The following is a 15,997-nucleotide window of genomic DNA, read 5'->3' as shown; positions in this document are numbered from 1 at the left end:
CCCCTCTTCCCCGACAAATTCTATTTCCTAGAGATGATCATGGAGATGCTTACGCTTACCCTTCCAGATTTTTCTCTATGGTCCCCCTCCATACAAACACATATATACATATGCTGTAGCTCTTATATATGCAATATACACACACGCTTTTTTCCAAAAATAGGATCAGGCTATACTCTAATATGCTGTATTCACTTAACAATATGTTGTGAAGATCTCTTTATATCAGTACATACCATTATTCTGCTGAACAGTATGCACTCTATGAATTTACCACAAGGTATTAATTCATTTAACATACAACGCCAATTACTCACAGGGATTGTCTAAGGCTGTGGATGCAGACCAGCTCCCACCCATGAGCAGATAGAATACTTTATAGTTACGAGCGTGGATTCTGGAGCCAGAATGCCAAGGTTTGAATTCCAGCTATGCTATTTTAGAATTCTGTGACCTTGGGCAAGTTACTTAACTCCTCTGTGTTTCAGCATCCTCTGATTGAAAATATGGATACTATTAATGTCTATCTCCTAAGGTTTTCATGCAGTTTTAGAGTCGATATATGCACAGCACTGAGAACAGTGCCTGGCACATCTATTTAAGTGTCAGCTCTGATGATTTTTCTGCTGGTGTGGGAAGGCAATAAACAAGTAACTAAATAAATGAGTGATATGAAAGAAGAATGTAGAGACACTAGATTAAGCACTTAAAGAAGGCCTCTGGTGGTGGGGTAACATTTGAGCTGAGATCTAAAATATGAGTAATCCCCTCATACTACATATTAAAGAAGAAAATAAAACCTCTACTAATGACTTACAGGTCAGAGTCCTGCAGTAAGAACTGATGATTAAAAGGGAAGGGATAAAAAAGTTCTAAATATTAAAGAAAGAACAAAGGAATCCTAAATACTTAAGTGAGAAGTCTCCCTAGCAACAGAAGAGGGTCGGCCCACAGGTCCCACAAACCTGGGCCCTTTATTGGAGAACAAGAAGCAACTATGGCTTTGCCTCAGAAGCCCTTTCGATTCTTCTGGCGACCCCTGGTGACCAATCCATGAACTTGGACACTCTTTCTTCAGGGTTTCTTCCAGAAGGAATGGCCCAGGAGAGACGTTATCTATTCTGCCAGAATCTCTACAAAAGGGAAATTTCACAATTTCTCACATTAGCAAATTCCATTGCTTATTCACAATGATGGTGAAAAATCTACTCCATGTCTTAATGGAATGTCATTCAAAGAAAGTGAAACTCATTGAAACAAAACTAATACTAAATCCTGTCTGCCCTATTGTTCCCCAGGTTGATATACCCTCCCTGGATAGCATCACCTTTGCCCTGAGTCTTCCTTTCCACCCTCATGCTCTACCAGCCCTTATTCTCCAGGCCCTCCTTTGCATATGAGAGAGAAAGAGAGAGAGAGAGACAGAGAGAGAGAGAGAGAGAGAGAGAGAGAGAGAGAGAATAGAGATAACCCTTTGCTCAGACCGTATGCATATCACTGAAACAGTAAGTTAATATATTGACTAGGAGGGTGCTAAAAACTTGCCAATTTCAGTACTTTTAAGAACATATTTTTTTTTTTTTTTTGAGATGGAGTCTTGCTCTGTCACCCATGCTGGAGTGCAATAGCGTGATCTCAGCTCACTGCAACCTCCACCTCCCAGGTTCAAGTGATTATCCTGCCTCAGCCTCCTGAGTAGCTGGGATTAGAGGCGTGCACCACTACACCCAGCTAATTTTTTTGTATTTTTAGTACAGATAGGGTTTCACCATGTTGGTCAGGCTGGTCTCGAACTCCTGACCTTGTGATCCACCTGCCTCAGCCTCCCGAAGTGCTGGGATTACAGGGTGGGATTACATACCCAGCCTCATGATTCTATTGTATAAGAGGACTTTATTGGAGTGACCCTAGGAAATTTTAGGTATCTCAGCAAGTGTTAGGGCAACATTTTGGACCAGAAAGTCACTTAAAGTAGACAGGCATCTGCCAATCTTCAGGACTGGTTACATATGCCTAGCCACCCCTTTCCTCCTATCTCCAATAAGGAATGCCATGCTTGGTTAGAGAAAACAGCAACTAAACCACTAACAGATCCACATCAATGGCACTGCCTAAGATGAGAAGTGCAATTAGTAAATTAATTAAGGCCCTCTTCACACTTCTATATGCAGAGGCTGATCATTTGCTTGGTTTAAGTAATGTGTTCTACCTTAATTGAAGTCATTAGTACCCCAAGTAAATGTCTTTAAATTCCCACAAGTATGTTTAAATGGACTCCCATTTTGCCATACAGATCCCAGTTCAGCTAATACTTCAACTGCTACACTAATGGTGTTAATCAAGGCAGAGCTTTTTATTTAAAGCAATTAATTTTGTGACTAGAATTGTTAAAGAGGTACATAACGTTTTAACTCTACACATACACACTCAACACATACACACAAGTTGCTAAAGACATTTGTGTTTTTCAAAGAAATTTTATTTCAAGTGGTTGGTGTTGACCACTCACTAAATCCTCCTTTACCATGATTGCTGCCATGGTACCATCATACAGAAAATTAATTTTTTCAAAATCTTTTTTGTTTTTTGTTTTTCAGATGGAGTCTCACTCTTGTTACCCAGGCTGGAGTGCAATGGCACGACTTGGCTCACTGCAACCTCCACCTTCCCAGTGCAAGCGATTCTCCTGCCTCAGCCTCTGGAGTGGCTGGGATTACAGGCGCCTACCACTACCCCCAGCTAATTTTTGTATTTGTATTAGAGACAGGATTTCACCGTGTTGGCCAGGCTGATCTACAATGTCTGACCTCAAGTGATCCACCTGCTTTGGCCTCCCAACGTACTGGGATTATAGGCGTGAGCCACTGCATCCAGTCTCAAAATCCTTTTTTGTTTTGAGGCCTCCTTGTGTCATTCCCAAGTTCCCCTGACTCTCATCAAGCTTTGGCTTGTCTCATTGATTTGAACCAGCTTACACCCCATTAGAATCCTAACTTTCTTCTTCCTAACCTTTCTACCTGGCTCATTCCTTCATGAGATAGTTATGGCTGTTCTGTTTGTGCCTCCTACCAGAAACTTATACTTTATAAGGAATAGGGAAGTGGGTGGATGCGGGGAGGTGTGGAGAAGACACCTTACTTTCCCTTCTTGATGCAAAAGTTAGCTACTTTCTGTCTATGTTATTTCATTTCCACAAATGAAATCGGGCATGCAAAAGTTTCTGCAGAGTGTTCAAATATACCTATGGGTGGTGATCTATAACATCACCTTTAGCTACTGTCTTTTTATTCTGTCTCTGATACCCTCTATTCTTCTATATCCCTGATGCCATTAAGTACATAGCAAAGAGAAGATAAACAGAATCAGTTTGAAGAAGACAATTATCTGTGATCTCCAAATCTTTGTTGCATTGCTGGTGGATTTGTATCTACCTGTGTTAGACATATTTTGAGACATATTTTAATAAATCTGTCCAGTCCATGTCCCCTTCTCTAAGAACAGTCCCCTTCTCTAAGAACTGAGTCTCCATTCATCCATGGCTAGCCTGCTAGCCATGTTTTTATCATGGCTAATACCCAGCACCTTCAGTCTGAGCTGATTGGACCAAGGAAGAAGATGTAAGCCAGACTGTGGCAGCCATGGGTGCTAGTTAATCTCTGTTGGCTATATGATGCAAGGACAGGTAAACTTGGAAATGAAAGGTTGATCATACTTGGTCGAGTGCTTGGAGAAGCAAAGCATGTTGATCTGCCAAGGGAGAAGAATGAAGCACAGATGAGGGAATCCTGCGGTCTCAGACAGAATAGGGCTGAGACAGAAAGACTGGCTGCCCCGCCTCCTAAGACTTTGCTATTACTCGTTTCTTAGGCCAGACCACAAGTCCAGCCCTTGCTGTCTCAGGGCTGGAGAAAGATTTAGAATGGTACCTGCATCAGTTAAGGCCCAATCAGAAGTCAAAAACCACAGAGTCATTTTAATTTTTTATTTAATTTTTTTTTTTTTTGCCTGGAAATATTCACCTTTAATTCTGTTACAAGTTCCAGTGTTTACTCTGGCCCCAGCCAGCCATGGGTATCACAGACACCCCTGAGCAAAAGTGAAGATGAAACACCAGAGGGGCCTGCTCTCCCACAGCCACATCCTCAGTGCTGGCCAAAGACCAGCATGCTGGGTAGTCTTCCTATGTCCACTAAGGAACAGGGAAATGTTAATATCTAGAAGTATTTGTTATAACAGGGGACTAAACATACATATATAAAGAGAACTCCAAAGAATGCCCTGGCTAGGGGGAGTGCTCGCAGATGGACCTTATGGTGGGGAGGGGATCCTTCCCAAGGCTGCTGTCCAGGCCTCGTTGGAGAAGGTATGGTTGCATCTCTCTGAGTAGCTGAGAAGTTCACTGGGTTCCCTGGTCCAAAGCTGGCCAACCATCCTTGGGTAATAGGAACAGGTAGGCTGTGACTGGCAGGTGGACACAGAGAGACTCAGGAGGCTAGGAGCCTGCTTGCCTGAAGGGTGGCGCACAGCCTGGAGTGCACGGTGTCTACACTGGGAGCGCCGAGGGAACAACCCTCTGGGGTGCAAATGGCTGAGCTAGTGAGAGGGCTGCAGAGAGAGCAGGGCTATCGGGGGTCTGCTCACCGGCAAGGCCTAGGGTGTATGGTGTTCACACTGGGAAGGCCACAGCCAGGTGATCACCTGGATAGAGCCAGGGATATCATCTTGCTAAGAGTCTTGGTGGTCTGGGTGCATAGCTAAGGCAGAGTGCCACTGGATGTCCCCACCCCCAACCTCAACACACTGCTAACAGACTAGGCAGTGGGCCAAGAAAAAGCGAAAGGCAGGACATAGAAACAGAAAGAGAAGCCAAATTCCGCCTGCAATGTCTCTCCAGCACCCTCTACTGACAAAGCTTAATATCGTGCTTGCTACATAGGAGAAATGCTGAGAGCTCTATTATGGCAGAAAAGGGAAGAGGGTAGAATTAGAGCTGAGAGACAAAAAAAAAAAAAAAAAAAATTGAAAGTAGCTGGCATAGTAATTCCCACTCCTTATGTCCTTATCCTTCCTCCAGGTTAGGGAGTATATGCTAGTTGTCACAAGATATCACAGCCACAGCCTAAAAGTACAAGACAAGAAGCTATATTAGTTATCTAATGCGACACATCTCTCCAAAACTTAATGGCTTAAGACAACAATAATAATTTTTGATCTCTCGGGATTCCCGTGGGTCAGAAATTTGAGGGTGTCTGGCTGGGCAGTTCTGGCTCAGGGTCTCTCATGAAACTGTGGTCAAGGAATCAGCCACAGCTGCAGTCATCAGAAGGCTTGACTGGTACTAGATGAACCTCTTCCAAGGTTGGTACCCACTGGAGGGTGGAGGCCTCACTTCCTCTCCACAGAGGCTCAGCCATGGGGCTGCTTGAGTGTCCTCCCAATACGGCATCCTCTCCTCAGAATGAGGGACTCAAGAGACCAAGGCACAAGTAACATTGCCCTTTATAATGTAGCCATGGAAGTCAAACACCATCATTTCTGCTAGCATGTTGGTCACAAAGCCAGCCTTGATTCAGCATGGGAGGGAACTGCCCAAGAGCACATACACCAAGAGGTGAAGAGCACTGGGGACTAGCCTGAAGGCTGGCTACCACACAGGCCACACGTTCAAGGGCTCCTTCATTCAATCCACATCCTGATTTGGAGTTATTGGATGTTTTTATACTTAACTATAGAACCACAGAATGTAATGCTGGGATGGAGCCTTAGCAATCCAATAGGTTTAACATCTTTATTTCTATAGGAGAGAACTGAGGCCCAGAGAATACGAATGCCATCTCCCAAGTTATACAGCCGGGAATCGCAGACTTGGAATTAGAATCCCTGTATCCAAACCTCTAGTTCTCTTTTCCCAAATTCCAGCCCGCTGACTCGCTGCACTGGGACCGCTGTAGAGCACATTGCAAACACTGATCCCTGGGTCCTCTCCAGATCTGCAGAATCAGAATCTATGCTGGGTGCAGCTAGACAATGAGCTGGGAGATCTATCATATTTCCAAAGCTCCCCAGGTATTTCTGATGAGCAGTAGCACATTTGGGAATTCCTGTTCTCTTCCACATTAACTGTGTTACCGGAGAAGTTCAGATGTGCAGATAAGGGAGTGTACATGGCACCATGCTGAAGTATGGTGGGGCCTGATTCCACGACTTAACCCAGAGGATAGGCTGTTCTGTTGGCTTCCAGGCACCTTTGGGACATGCTCTTCTACTGCCAGAGAGAACGCCTTTTGTTTTGGACCAGGAGCATTAGAGTGGTTCATTTTCCCTCCAATTGACTGCTGATTCAAGGGTATTGTGCTATCTGATCATCCTAGTATCTGATTCAGCAGGGCCCAGCCTGTAGGATCCTGAGCGGGAGTCCTTCTCACAGGTTGCCCCGGCACCTCACGGGCCTCACCAATGTGATCCTGATCTTTCACAGACACTAGATTCTCAAATCCAGGAATCTGGGCCTTTCCTCTTGGCCTGACGATCAAGGTGGGGTCCTCTGTAAAGAGGCCTAGGCCTGACTCTAAATGCCCCAGGTTTTGGCTCCACGGCATTTGAGGTAACTGATCTGAAGGTTTTGGCTAAATGTGTCCAATGAATTATCTATGTTCCTGTATCTATAAGATAAAGTCCAATACTAGCAATTTTTTTTTTCCAATGAGAAGGATGCTAACTTTAAAGAGTAATAATCTCTATGTCTTTTTTATCTTCTTCAGTGTGAAAAATCCCAGTTTCACTTAGTAATTTCCTGACCTGGTAGCAATGAATCCACCTTGATGGCTGGGGTTCAGGTTCTTCTAATTCAGAATTTCCCTCTATTTGCTGTCATCTTTAACCTCTCAAATTGTGACCCGCTTAGTTCTTGACATTATTTGTGTTAATAATTTAAAAATAATAACCATAATAATCATAATCATAATGAAATAATGACAATAGCAACTATAGTTACTATGTTTTAGGTACCACTCTAATGCTTTCCCCTATTATCTCTTCTGTCTCAAAACCATTGCCAAGTAGGTATTCTGATCCCCATTTTAAAATGAGGAAACCAGTACTCAGAGACACTAAGAAATGTCCCCAAGGTCACCTTTAGCATAAATAGTGAAGCCAATATTTCTATCCAAGTCTGACCTACTGAAGAGACTGTACTTTCAGTCACTATACTCAAGTGCCTTCCACAGCTCGTTTTCTCTAGATCTAACACATGACGGCCAAGATCAAGGATTTCCACATCAGAGGCCTAATTTTATATTCCAGTTCTGCCAATTTCTAGTTGAGTAACTCGGGCCTGATTATTTAATCTCTTCTATTATAAAATGAGGATAACAATGCCTTCTCATGGGGTTCAGGTAAGGATTAGATAAGAAAATGCACAGTGCCTAGCACATAGTCAGTGTTCAATTACCAGCAGCTATAACTGCTACATTTCTGCTGGTTTCCTTATACTTTTTATACCATACAAAATGCCTACTCCTTTCTCTTGCAGGTTGTATTCCCACTGCACACCAATTTCAAGTTCTGGAATTTATTCTGTTCTGACTTGTATACAATAACAGGGCAGTCTCAGAGCAATAACAGGAAAACAAAACTAATTTGAGAAACAGCATCCCCCCCAAAAAACACTCAGAGGATACGACAAGTGTGGCATCCTTCCTGGATCTCTTATTTTCTCTACCTTCAGTTTTTTAAAGGGGTCGTTTCTCTCCTGGTGACAATATCAGCTGCTTCCCTATGATAGACAAAGAACTGATATCTCTGCCAAATACAAAGGACTCCCCCCGTCTCAGTGACCACTGCTGCTGCTTGTCACACCTGCTTTATCTCCTTCACCCAAACTGGTGTGACTCCAAAATTTATAGCCAGAAGCCTCAGCTATCTGGCTCTGCATGTGGGCTTCCTGGTAAGAGGTCTTGGAACAATCTATCTTGGCTGCCACATGGTGGTACCCATCTGTGGGTACCGTTTTTTCATCTCTGCCCTTCTTGTCCTAAAGCTTCATCTATCACTTTCACTAGAACACCATGTACTTAAAGGCATTCTTTCCCGTTGTGTCTCCTGGGATCATCTTAGGTTGTGTTTGTGGCTACAGTACTGGACTCAAAAGAACATAACCTGGTCAGGGGATGCACAGCTAGGTTTTCATTTAATTAAGGGGAAAAAGCGAAACCCAGCAGTCCAGTCATTGTTTAATGAAGGGGGTTTTCAGACCTCAATCTGGCAACCAGTAGAGCATGCAAACTAAACTCCTTTCCCTGAACAGATTTATGGTGCCAAAGCACCACCTACATTCTAGACACAGCTGTTCACCTGACCAGAGGCAACCTGAGAAAGAAAAAAACTGGGTTTTTGCTTTGTTTCCATCTGATCTCTTCTCTCACCCTTAGTTCCTGTTTTTACAAATCTGGATCATTACCAAAGAAGACAACATTCAGAAGGTAATAAGGAACTGACTGGTGTCATAAACAAGTAACAAAGCAGAAGGGAAAGTAAGGAATTGGTATTTTCCAGCTAGAGTGGGGGAGGAGGACGAGAGTGGAAAGAAGATGGGGAAGCAGTCCTAACAGGTCTTACAGAATCCGCAAGCTGGATTAGGGAAGCCGACCTCCACAGGCTGCATTGGTCTCTTCACTTCCCTCATTTCACCCCTCAACATGGGCAACACATCACCCCTGTCTGGGTTTGGCTGCTCTAGGCATTTCTTTCTGGTAAAAGGTGTGTTGGTCACTTTCCAGCCAGGAGCTTCAGGCAGAGGGTAGTGGCCCATAGGCTGGAGTGATGGTTTCACAGAGCATGGTTCGCTTGGTAATTCTGTAACCTGCTGGCCTCTGCCAATTTACAAGTCAGAATCTCTGGGGGAAGTCAGAGAATTCTTGTATGCAATAACATGTAAGAATTAAAACATACTGAGACTCAATAATCTAGGCAAATTTTCAAGTATCCATTTTGTGCAGAATAACAACTCCCTAAAGATGTTTGTGTCTTAATTCCTAGAATATGTTAGGTTACAGGGCAAAAGAGAATTCAGGTCGCAGATGGAATTAAAGTTGCTAATCAACTGGCCTTAAAATGGGGAGATTATCCTGGATTATCCAGGTGGCCCAAATGTCATCGTAAGAGTCCTTTTAGAAGACAGAGGTAGAAAACAAGAGTCAGAGAAGGAAACATGACCATGGAGATTATGTGATGTGAGAAGGATTCAGGCTGCCTTTGTAGGCTTTGAAGCTGGAGAAAGGGACCATGAGCCAAGGAACGTGAAGAGCCTCTAGGCACTGCAAGAGGCAAGAAAAGAGATTCTCCCTTAGAGCCTCCAGAAGTACCACAACCCTACTGGCCCTTGATTTCAGCCCAGGGAGACCCATGTCAGACTTCTGACCTGCAGAATTGTGAAATAAAATGTGCGCTGTTTTAAGACACTAAGTTTGTGGCAATTTGTTATAGCAGCAAGAGAAAACTAATATAAACAGGTTACTGCAGATAAATGACTGCATTCAATGGCATCAATAGATATGATATAAAAAATGCACACACACAGAATGTTTCTGAAAGGCATAAAGTTTAAGAGACTGAAGGCCCGTTATCCACCCTCCTCCATCCTGCTCTGTGCCCTGTTAGGCAGACCTCTACGGGCTAAACTACCCAACTCCACTCGGCTCCCAGTTGGGCTCTACCCATGGGAGGCACCAGCAAGAGACTGGAGGGTGCTCAGGCTCCAGTGCTGACCTTGCACTTGTATGACCCTCAGGGTGAGCGTCTCCTTACATCGGACGCTCTAGGCATCTCGCTTGCCTCACCCCAACAGGAACAATGACGAAGAAAGAAGAAGCCCTCTCTAGGGTCCAAGAAACCCTTCTAGAGAAGACGACAGGCTGACGGCTACTGTGAGCCCAACCACAAAGGATCTGGAATTCTTCACCATTTCTGACATGCCCCAACCTGACCACACCCCACCACAGGCTGCTCTGGGGTGAACTATGTCAAGAGGCCATGTAGTTGAGAAAGCAGGAAAGAAACGTCAAGAAAATATAACTCAATAGTACCAAGAGAAACAATGTAACTTGAAAACAACCCTGGATTAAGCAATTTACTCAGTTACTATAGATGCAACCCAGCTATATGCAAATCAATGCAAATATAAATAACACCCTCCATAGGGATAGCTTTTTCTTTGCTTTCTCTAGCCTCTAAAACAAATCCAATTTGGAGGATGAAAATAGAAAATTACTCTGCAGTGGAATAAGATTTGTTTATGCATCTCAGCACTTCTACCAATACCCGCAACAGCACCCCTAAGCTAAAAGTGTCTTGTTCATACAGAAGAAGGCATGATTTAGAGGTGAACTATATAGGATTGGTGAAGTAGAAAAGCATGCCCACCTCTGTCTGTAGAGATTTAGGAAAGTGATGGCCTTTCCTGCCAGTAAGCCTTTCTACATCAGCAATCCTCCCACTCTTCTTCTGAGTGTCTGAGTTCAGTTCTGTCTCCTCTGTGGCCCCACAGCACAGAATATGCTCAATAAGTGGGTACTGAGTACATGAAGGAGTCCACAGACAGGGCAGTCATACAAGGCCACCGCTGACTAGATATAAACATACTTTGCCATGCATTACCTGTTAACTTCAGGAATCTCCCTACTTCTTATCCCCCTTGGGTACCCCCCACCCATTCCCGCCCTAAGTATTTTTAAAACAAAAATACAAAACAATAGGAAGAAGACTGTGGCAGGAAGAAGGTGGTAGTATTAACACTCCAAATAAGGTTGCAAGAAATTTAGAAGCTGGACACTTCCCACTCCCGCCAAAAACATTTGTTTCCTGCCCATAAATAGGAACACCATGCAGATATGCTTATTTTTAGAAAAAAACAAAAAATCTTATTTTTAGAAAAAATCTACGAAATTTTTTTTAAAGACTTGTAGGTCAGTAGGCTAACATTTCTACCCTCAAACGGCAAGCCAGCTCTTGAACACTGGTGTTCTTTCTGTTGGGCATCTACCTGAGCCGGGAAGAACCAGAAGAAGAGGTTGCTGTTGTAAGTCTTATTCACGGTGAGGAAGCCGGTATAACTCTTCACGTTCAGTCCTAGGAAAGGACTGACCAAACTCAATTCTTTTCCTAGTGGGAGGGAAAAAAAAAATTTACCCAAGGATTACAGAAAACAACAACAACAACAACAACAATGTGAGCCATCTATCTCAGTCTGGATGAAATGAAGTGATTAGATAAGCTAAAAGGGGATTGGTATGAAAGGTAGTTCCTTCAACAAATTCCAGCCTGCCCCTGGCCAATCCCACATAGTCCACATTCACAATTTAGAAAGTTTTAAGTCTTTGGGGAGGGGTGACCAAATATATTTTACAAGCTGTGATAAGGTTGTTTTTAAAGTTCTTTTAAAAAGAAGAAAAGAAAATCTCCTATCATCACACCTTGCATAAACCAAGGTGTTCACCCTGGGCCACATGGAAAGGAGCAGGATAAAGTAAACTGACCTGAAACAGTGGTGTGCAAGAGTAACAATGTGGTGAAGCAGCTCTCGGCCTCACCCCAAGAAGGCTGGTGTCCTTCACGATCTTGTTTTCATGAAGGCAAAAAGGCTGTCACATCTACTAAGAGGAGTGGGTCAAGGCATATGGGAGTGTGGGCGGCTGTGGACAGTGGGGAGACTGGGGGTGACCTCATGGCTACTCAGGGGGAACCAAACAGGACAATGGGACAGTTGTGGAGGCCAGGGGTCCTCGCTTTTTTATGGCACCATTGGGATAGGCACAGGGAAGGAGTAATTGGGGATGCTTAGATGGCCAAGGATGCCCAGGAGTAAAGAATGCTACTAGGAGCTGACATTTACAAGGCCACATTACCAGGGCTTTTACATGATGTGGGAAGTATAATTCTCATTCCCACTTTAAAGATAAGAAAGCTGAAGCACAGAGAGGTTAAGTGACTTGCCTGAGGTCACACAGGTAGTAGAGGAGAGGCTGGGATTAAACCGAGCAGTCAGGCTGCAGAGTTTGTTCCTTCCTCCAGGGCTTTCAACTAGAGTGAGTCAGAAGGTACAGGTGGCAGGGAGTGGGAAAGGAAGTAGTGGTCAGGAAGGGAGTGGCAAAGGAACAGAAAACAGCAGAACGTGGTGGGGAAGTAAAAGGGAAAATTTGGGCAAAGGAGAAGAATCCTTTAGTGGTGACAAAGAATGTGTCCCCAGTAGGAACTAATCACGCAAGAAAAGCGATGTAGGTCTGAGCCATATTAAGTTGGAGACCGGTTAGTAGCTTAGGAAGCTTGACTCCTCACATGCCATCAACTAAAGATGCCTTTGGTGGTAGGTGGAGTCCTTAGACTCTGGAGGGCTAATTGTTAGCATCTCTTCCCAGCTCAGCATTCAGAGACAACATTGATAGGATAAAATAAGCCAAGGTGACAATATTTACACTCAAGGGAATAGATGCTGTAAGTCAGGGTCCTGACTGCAAGGGCTGGTTGCTAAACTTTCACCAGCACACTGCTGTTTTGGAACCACTAGCTCCTCTTTTAAAAGAGGCATGCCTCTTAGCCGAGCACGGTGGCAGTGCTTGTAGTCCCAGCAACTCGGGAGGCTGAGGTGGGAGGATCACTTGAGCCCAGGAGGTCAAGTGATCATGCCACTGTACTCCAGCCTGGATGACACAGCAAGACCCTGTCTCAAACACAAACATATATATAGGCATGCCTCTCAAAAGGAAAACCTCTCATCTAGACCACACGGTTCCTTTGCTGATCCTAGCACTCCTATCGACCAGCTGGTGACCCTCTGTATTTAACTTCCCTGTACTTCGGTTTCTCCTCTGTGGAAGATGGACTGCCCGTGGGCCACCTGGATTAAAAGAGCCCCACATGTAAAACCTATAGAAAGAAGCTGGCAGGTAGGGAGCAGAATTACTGTTGCTATCTGTGAAATGCACCTGCTGATTAGGAACAGGGAGCACCTCTGAGCAGAGGAGGTCGTGGGGACAAAGGAAAGGTCTCAATAGGTGGTCCTTGAGGGTCCTGTTAGGCCAACACAATAGGAAAGCATGGGTTTCCTAGCCTGACAGACCTGGGTTTGGAATCCTAACTAGATTAGGACTCCGCAGCAAGTTGCTCCATCTCTCTGAGCCTCTTTCCTTTTATGCAAAATATAAATACTGATTCTGCTACCCCGGGCTTTCTGTGAGGATCAAACAACAAAAATGCATACGAACCCTTAGCCTAGCACTACATATAAAATAAGGGTTCAGTCAATTGGAAGGGAAGGTTATAATTAGCCTTTGGCCACTCCAAGTGAAGTCTAGAAGAATTTCCCTTTTCTGGCTCAGTCTGGTGCTCCCAGGGAAGTTTGCTTAATGCAACCTCTGTAGGTCTTCCCATTCTGTTCCCAGTGAGGTCTATCCCTCCTCCATCAGAAAAAAAGCCAAAGAAAAAGAGAGAGAGGGGAGGATCTTAAGAGAGAGAAAAGGGAGGTGTTCGGGGGAAAGTAGTTTTTGCCGCTCCTCCCCTCCCACTCTTCCTACCATCTGTCTTTTTTCTTCTCCCCTTCTTCACTTCCACTCTTAATTAGCCCACAGAAAGATCACCCCCCAGGGCTGGGCAGCCTTTAAAATGCTTTTGAAATATTTTTAGCAGAACTATTAATCTTCTCAAAATCAAACAGAGATACTAGCCCCCTCCCCCCCCGCCGCAAAAAAGGAGAGGAGAGAAGTAAAAACTGTGGATCGGAAATGAGTGAGATGTGGACCACAGAGAAGTAAATGGGAAGAAGAGGATTTGAGAAAGAAGACAGAAAAAAATGAGAAAGGTCAAAGTATAATGAGAAAAAGAGAAAATATATAATAGAAAGGAGCTGGAGGGAATGGAACAGAGGAGAGGATGATTGAATCCATCTCTCTCTCCCAAGACCAGCACCCCACAGGGTCCACGGACTGCTCTCAAATGATTCAGATGTTCACTCATCCCTCCCTTCCCGAGGATGCCAAAGTAGCTTCCCTGCTACCTTGTACTTGAGTATATGTCAGACTTTCCCTCCTAGGTCAGGAGGTTGGGAAGTGGGGAATTTGTCTTATTTAACTTTGCATACCTTGGGACTTGGCATGCCGATTTACATACCTAAGACATTCAATAAATACTTTGTAATGAATGAATGTTAACAAATGAATGGATGAACGAGTCAACAAATGAATGAACTAAAACAAGCCCCACTGCCAATGCACTCAAACTAGCTCATTTCTACAAAAACCTCCTAAGGCAGACCTTGTTAAGAGATCTAAAGAAATTTAGGACTTTTCTCTAGCCCATAAAAAAGGTTCTGCCCTGTTTCAAATTTTAAATTTCCACTAACTAAATTCCAGTAAAATAATAAAAAATTTCATCAACTAAAATGACTTTTTATATTTTCAAATGTCTTGTGCATCCTATTAATGTAATGCAGAAAACAAACTCTGGAGGAGTTTCTATCTTTCCAGCACCATGACTCATGTTCAGAACAGTTTTAAAAAGGAAAAGCTTCTCTTTGAAGTGATTTTACTTCCTCCTTGCTTTTTACTGCTGCTACCAGTGTTTGTGATATTAACACTTTCAAAAACATTGGAGTGTGACCAACAAAGGGCTTGAACCAGCTAATCAGCATGCATGTCAGATTCACAAACACTCAAGTTATCAGCAGTGTGGACACACAATACCAGATCATAAGTAACAACAAATTAGGACCTACTAGTAAAATAGTCTTTAAAGTGTGAAAATGCAGTGTTTATAAACAAGCTAAAATGTGCCTCCTACATTCAATTTGTTTCAGGGAGTAAAGATTTATTCTAGCTTCAGAGAAAGTAAACATGCAATTACAATTACACAAAACTAAACCAGTTAATTGGGGATTTAAAAAATAAAAATTTCCCTTGTTTTTTTTTTGTGAGCTACTGTTTATCTCGAAAATGTTCCATTGCAATAATAAGACTCACATTCCTAGGGTTTTGACAGACTCGATAAACAAAAGGGATTTAGGGGAGTGAGCTGACCATCTGTCCAGAGCTTCCTGAACTTTCAGCAAAGCGGATGAATAAAATTATCCTTAATTACGTTGTCAGGGCTACATTTGAATACCCAGATGTAACAGATTTTGAATCAGCCACTTAAAATTCTGTTCAAAGAATTTGACTGTGTAGCGTAACTTCACGAAGTGATATTATACTCAGATTTACTATTTTAAATGTTGTCAATCATCAGATGAAGATCTACCAATCTTGACATAGAGGGTGGAAGATAAAACTACTTCCCTTGGAATCTTTCTCCGCTGCTACTAGTACCCATAACTGAGGAATGCTTATAGGCAAGAAAGACAGGAACAGAAGGGATGTCAACAGTCTCTCAGACGGATTTCTCTGTATTCTTTTTACTTGGTTCCACCAGATGTATGATACAGATACACCACGGTCACTTTCACTTAATGCCTTTGTTTAAGCTGCTTCTCTCCCTTGGTATGCACAGACCTTTCGCTATTTACATAAATCTTACCCAACACTCTGAAGTCCACAGCTGGTCATACAGCATAGTGGTTCATACCATGGGGTCCGGGGTTGGCCAGTATAGGGTTTAATTCAGAGCTGCTCATATAGCATAGTGGTTCATACCATGGGCCCTGGAGTTAGCCAGTACAGGTTTTAATTCCAACTCTGCCACTTACTAGTTTTATGGCCCTAGGCAAGATACTTGATTTCTCTGGGCCTCAGTGTTCTCATTTGTAAAATGGGAACAATGCTTATGGATTTTTCATTAGGGTTGTTCTGAGAACTAAATGAGCTAATGGATGTAAAGCACAATGCCTAGCACATGGTTGTTACCCAAATTTAAATTCCATACATATTTATACATACATGTATAGGTACTATGCTAGGTACTAGGGATATAATGACTAAATGTTAGCTACTTATTATTTTTACTACAACTACTACAG

General features: G+C 43.3%; 1 protein-coding gene across 10 annotated transcripts in view; it reads right to left on the bottom strand.

The window, feature by feature from the left end:
• Positions 1 to 15,997, bottom strand: part of CPVL (carboxypeptidase vitellogenic like) — a 195,769-nt gene that overhangs the window by 113,439 nt on the left and 66,333 nt on the right. For all 10 annotated transcript variants that reach the window (XM_073009015.1, XM_073009010.1, XM_038004781.2 and 7 more), the window contains one exon: positions 11,039 to 11,157. In XM_073009015.1, coding sequence (XP_072865116.1) covers positions 11,039 to 11,157 — 119 coding nt within the window. The remainder of the gene's footprint in view (positions 1 to 11,038; positions 11,158 to 15,997) is intronic.

Source organism: Chlorocebus sabaeus, chromosome 21 (genome assembly GCF_047675955.1).
Source record: "Chlorocebus sabaeus isolate Y175 chromosome 21, mChlSab1.0.hap1, whole genome shotgun sequence".
Classification (NCBI taxonomy): Eukaryota; Metazoa; Chordata; class Mammalia; order Primates; family Cercopithecidae; genus Chlorocebus; species Chlorocebus sabaeus.
This window is presented reverse-complemented; position numbering and strand designations above follow the sequence as displayed.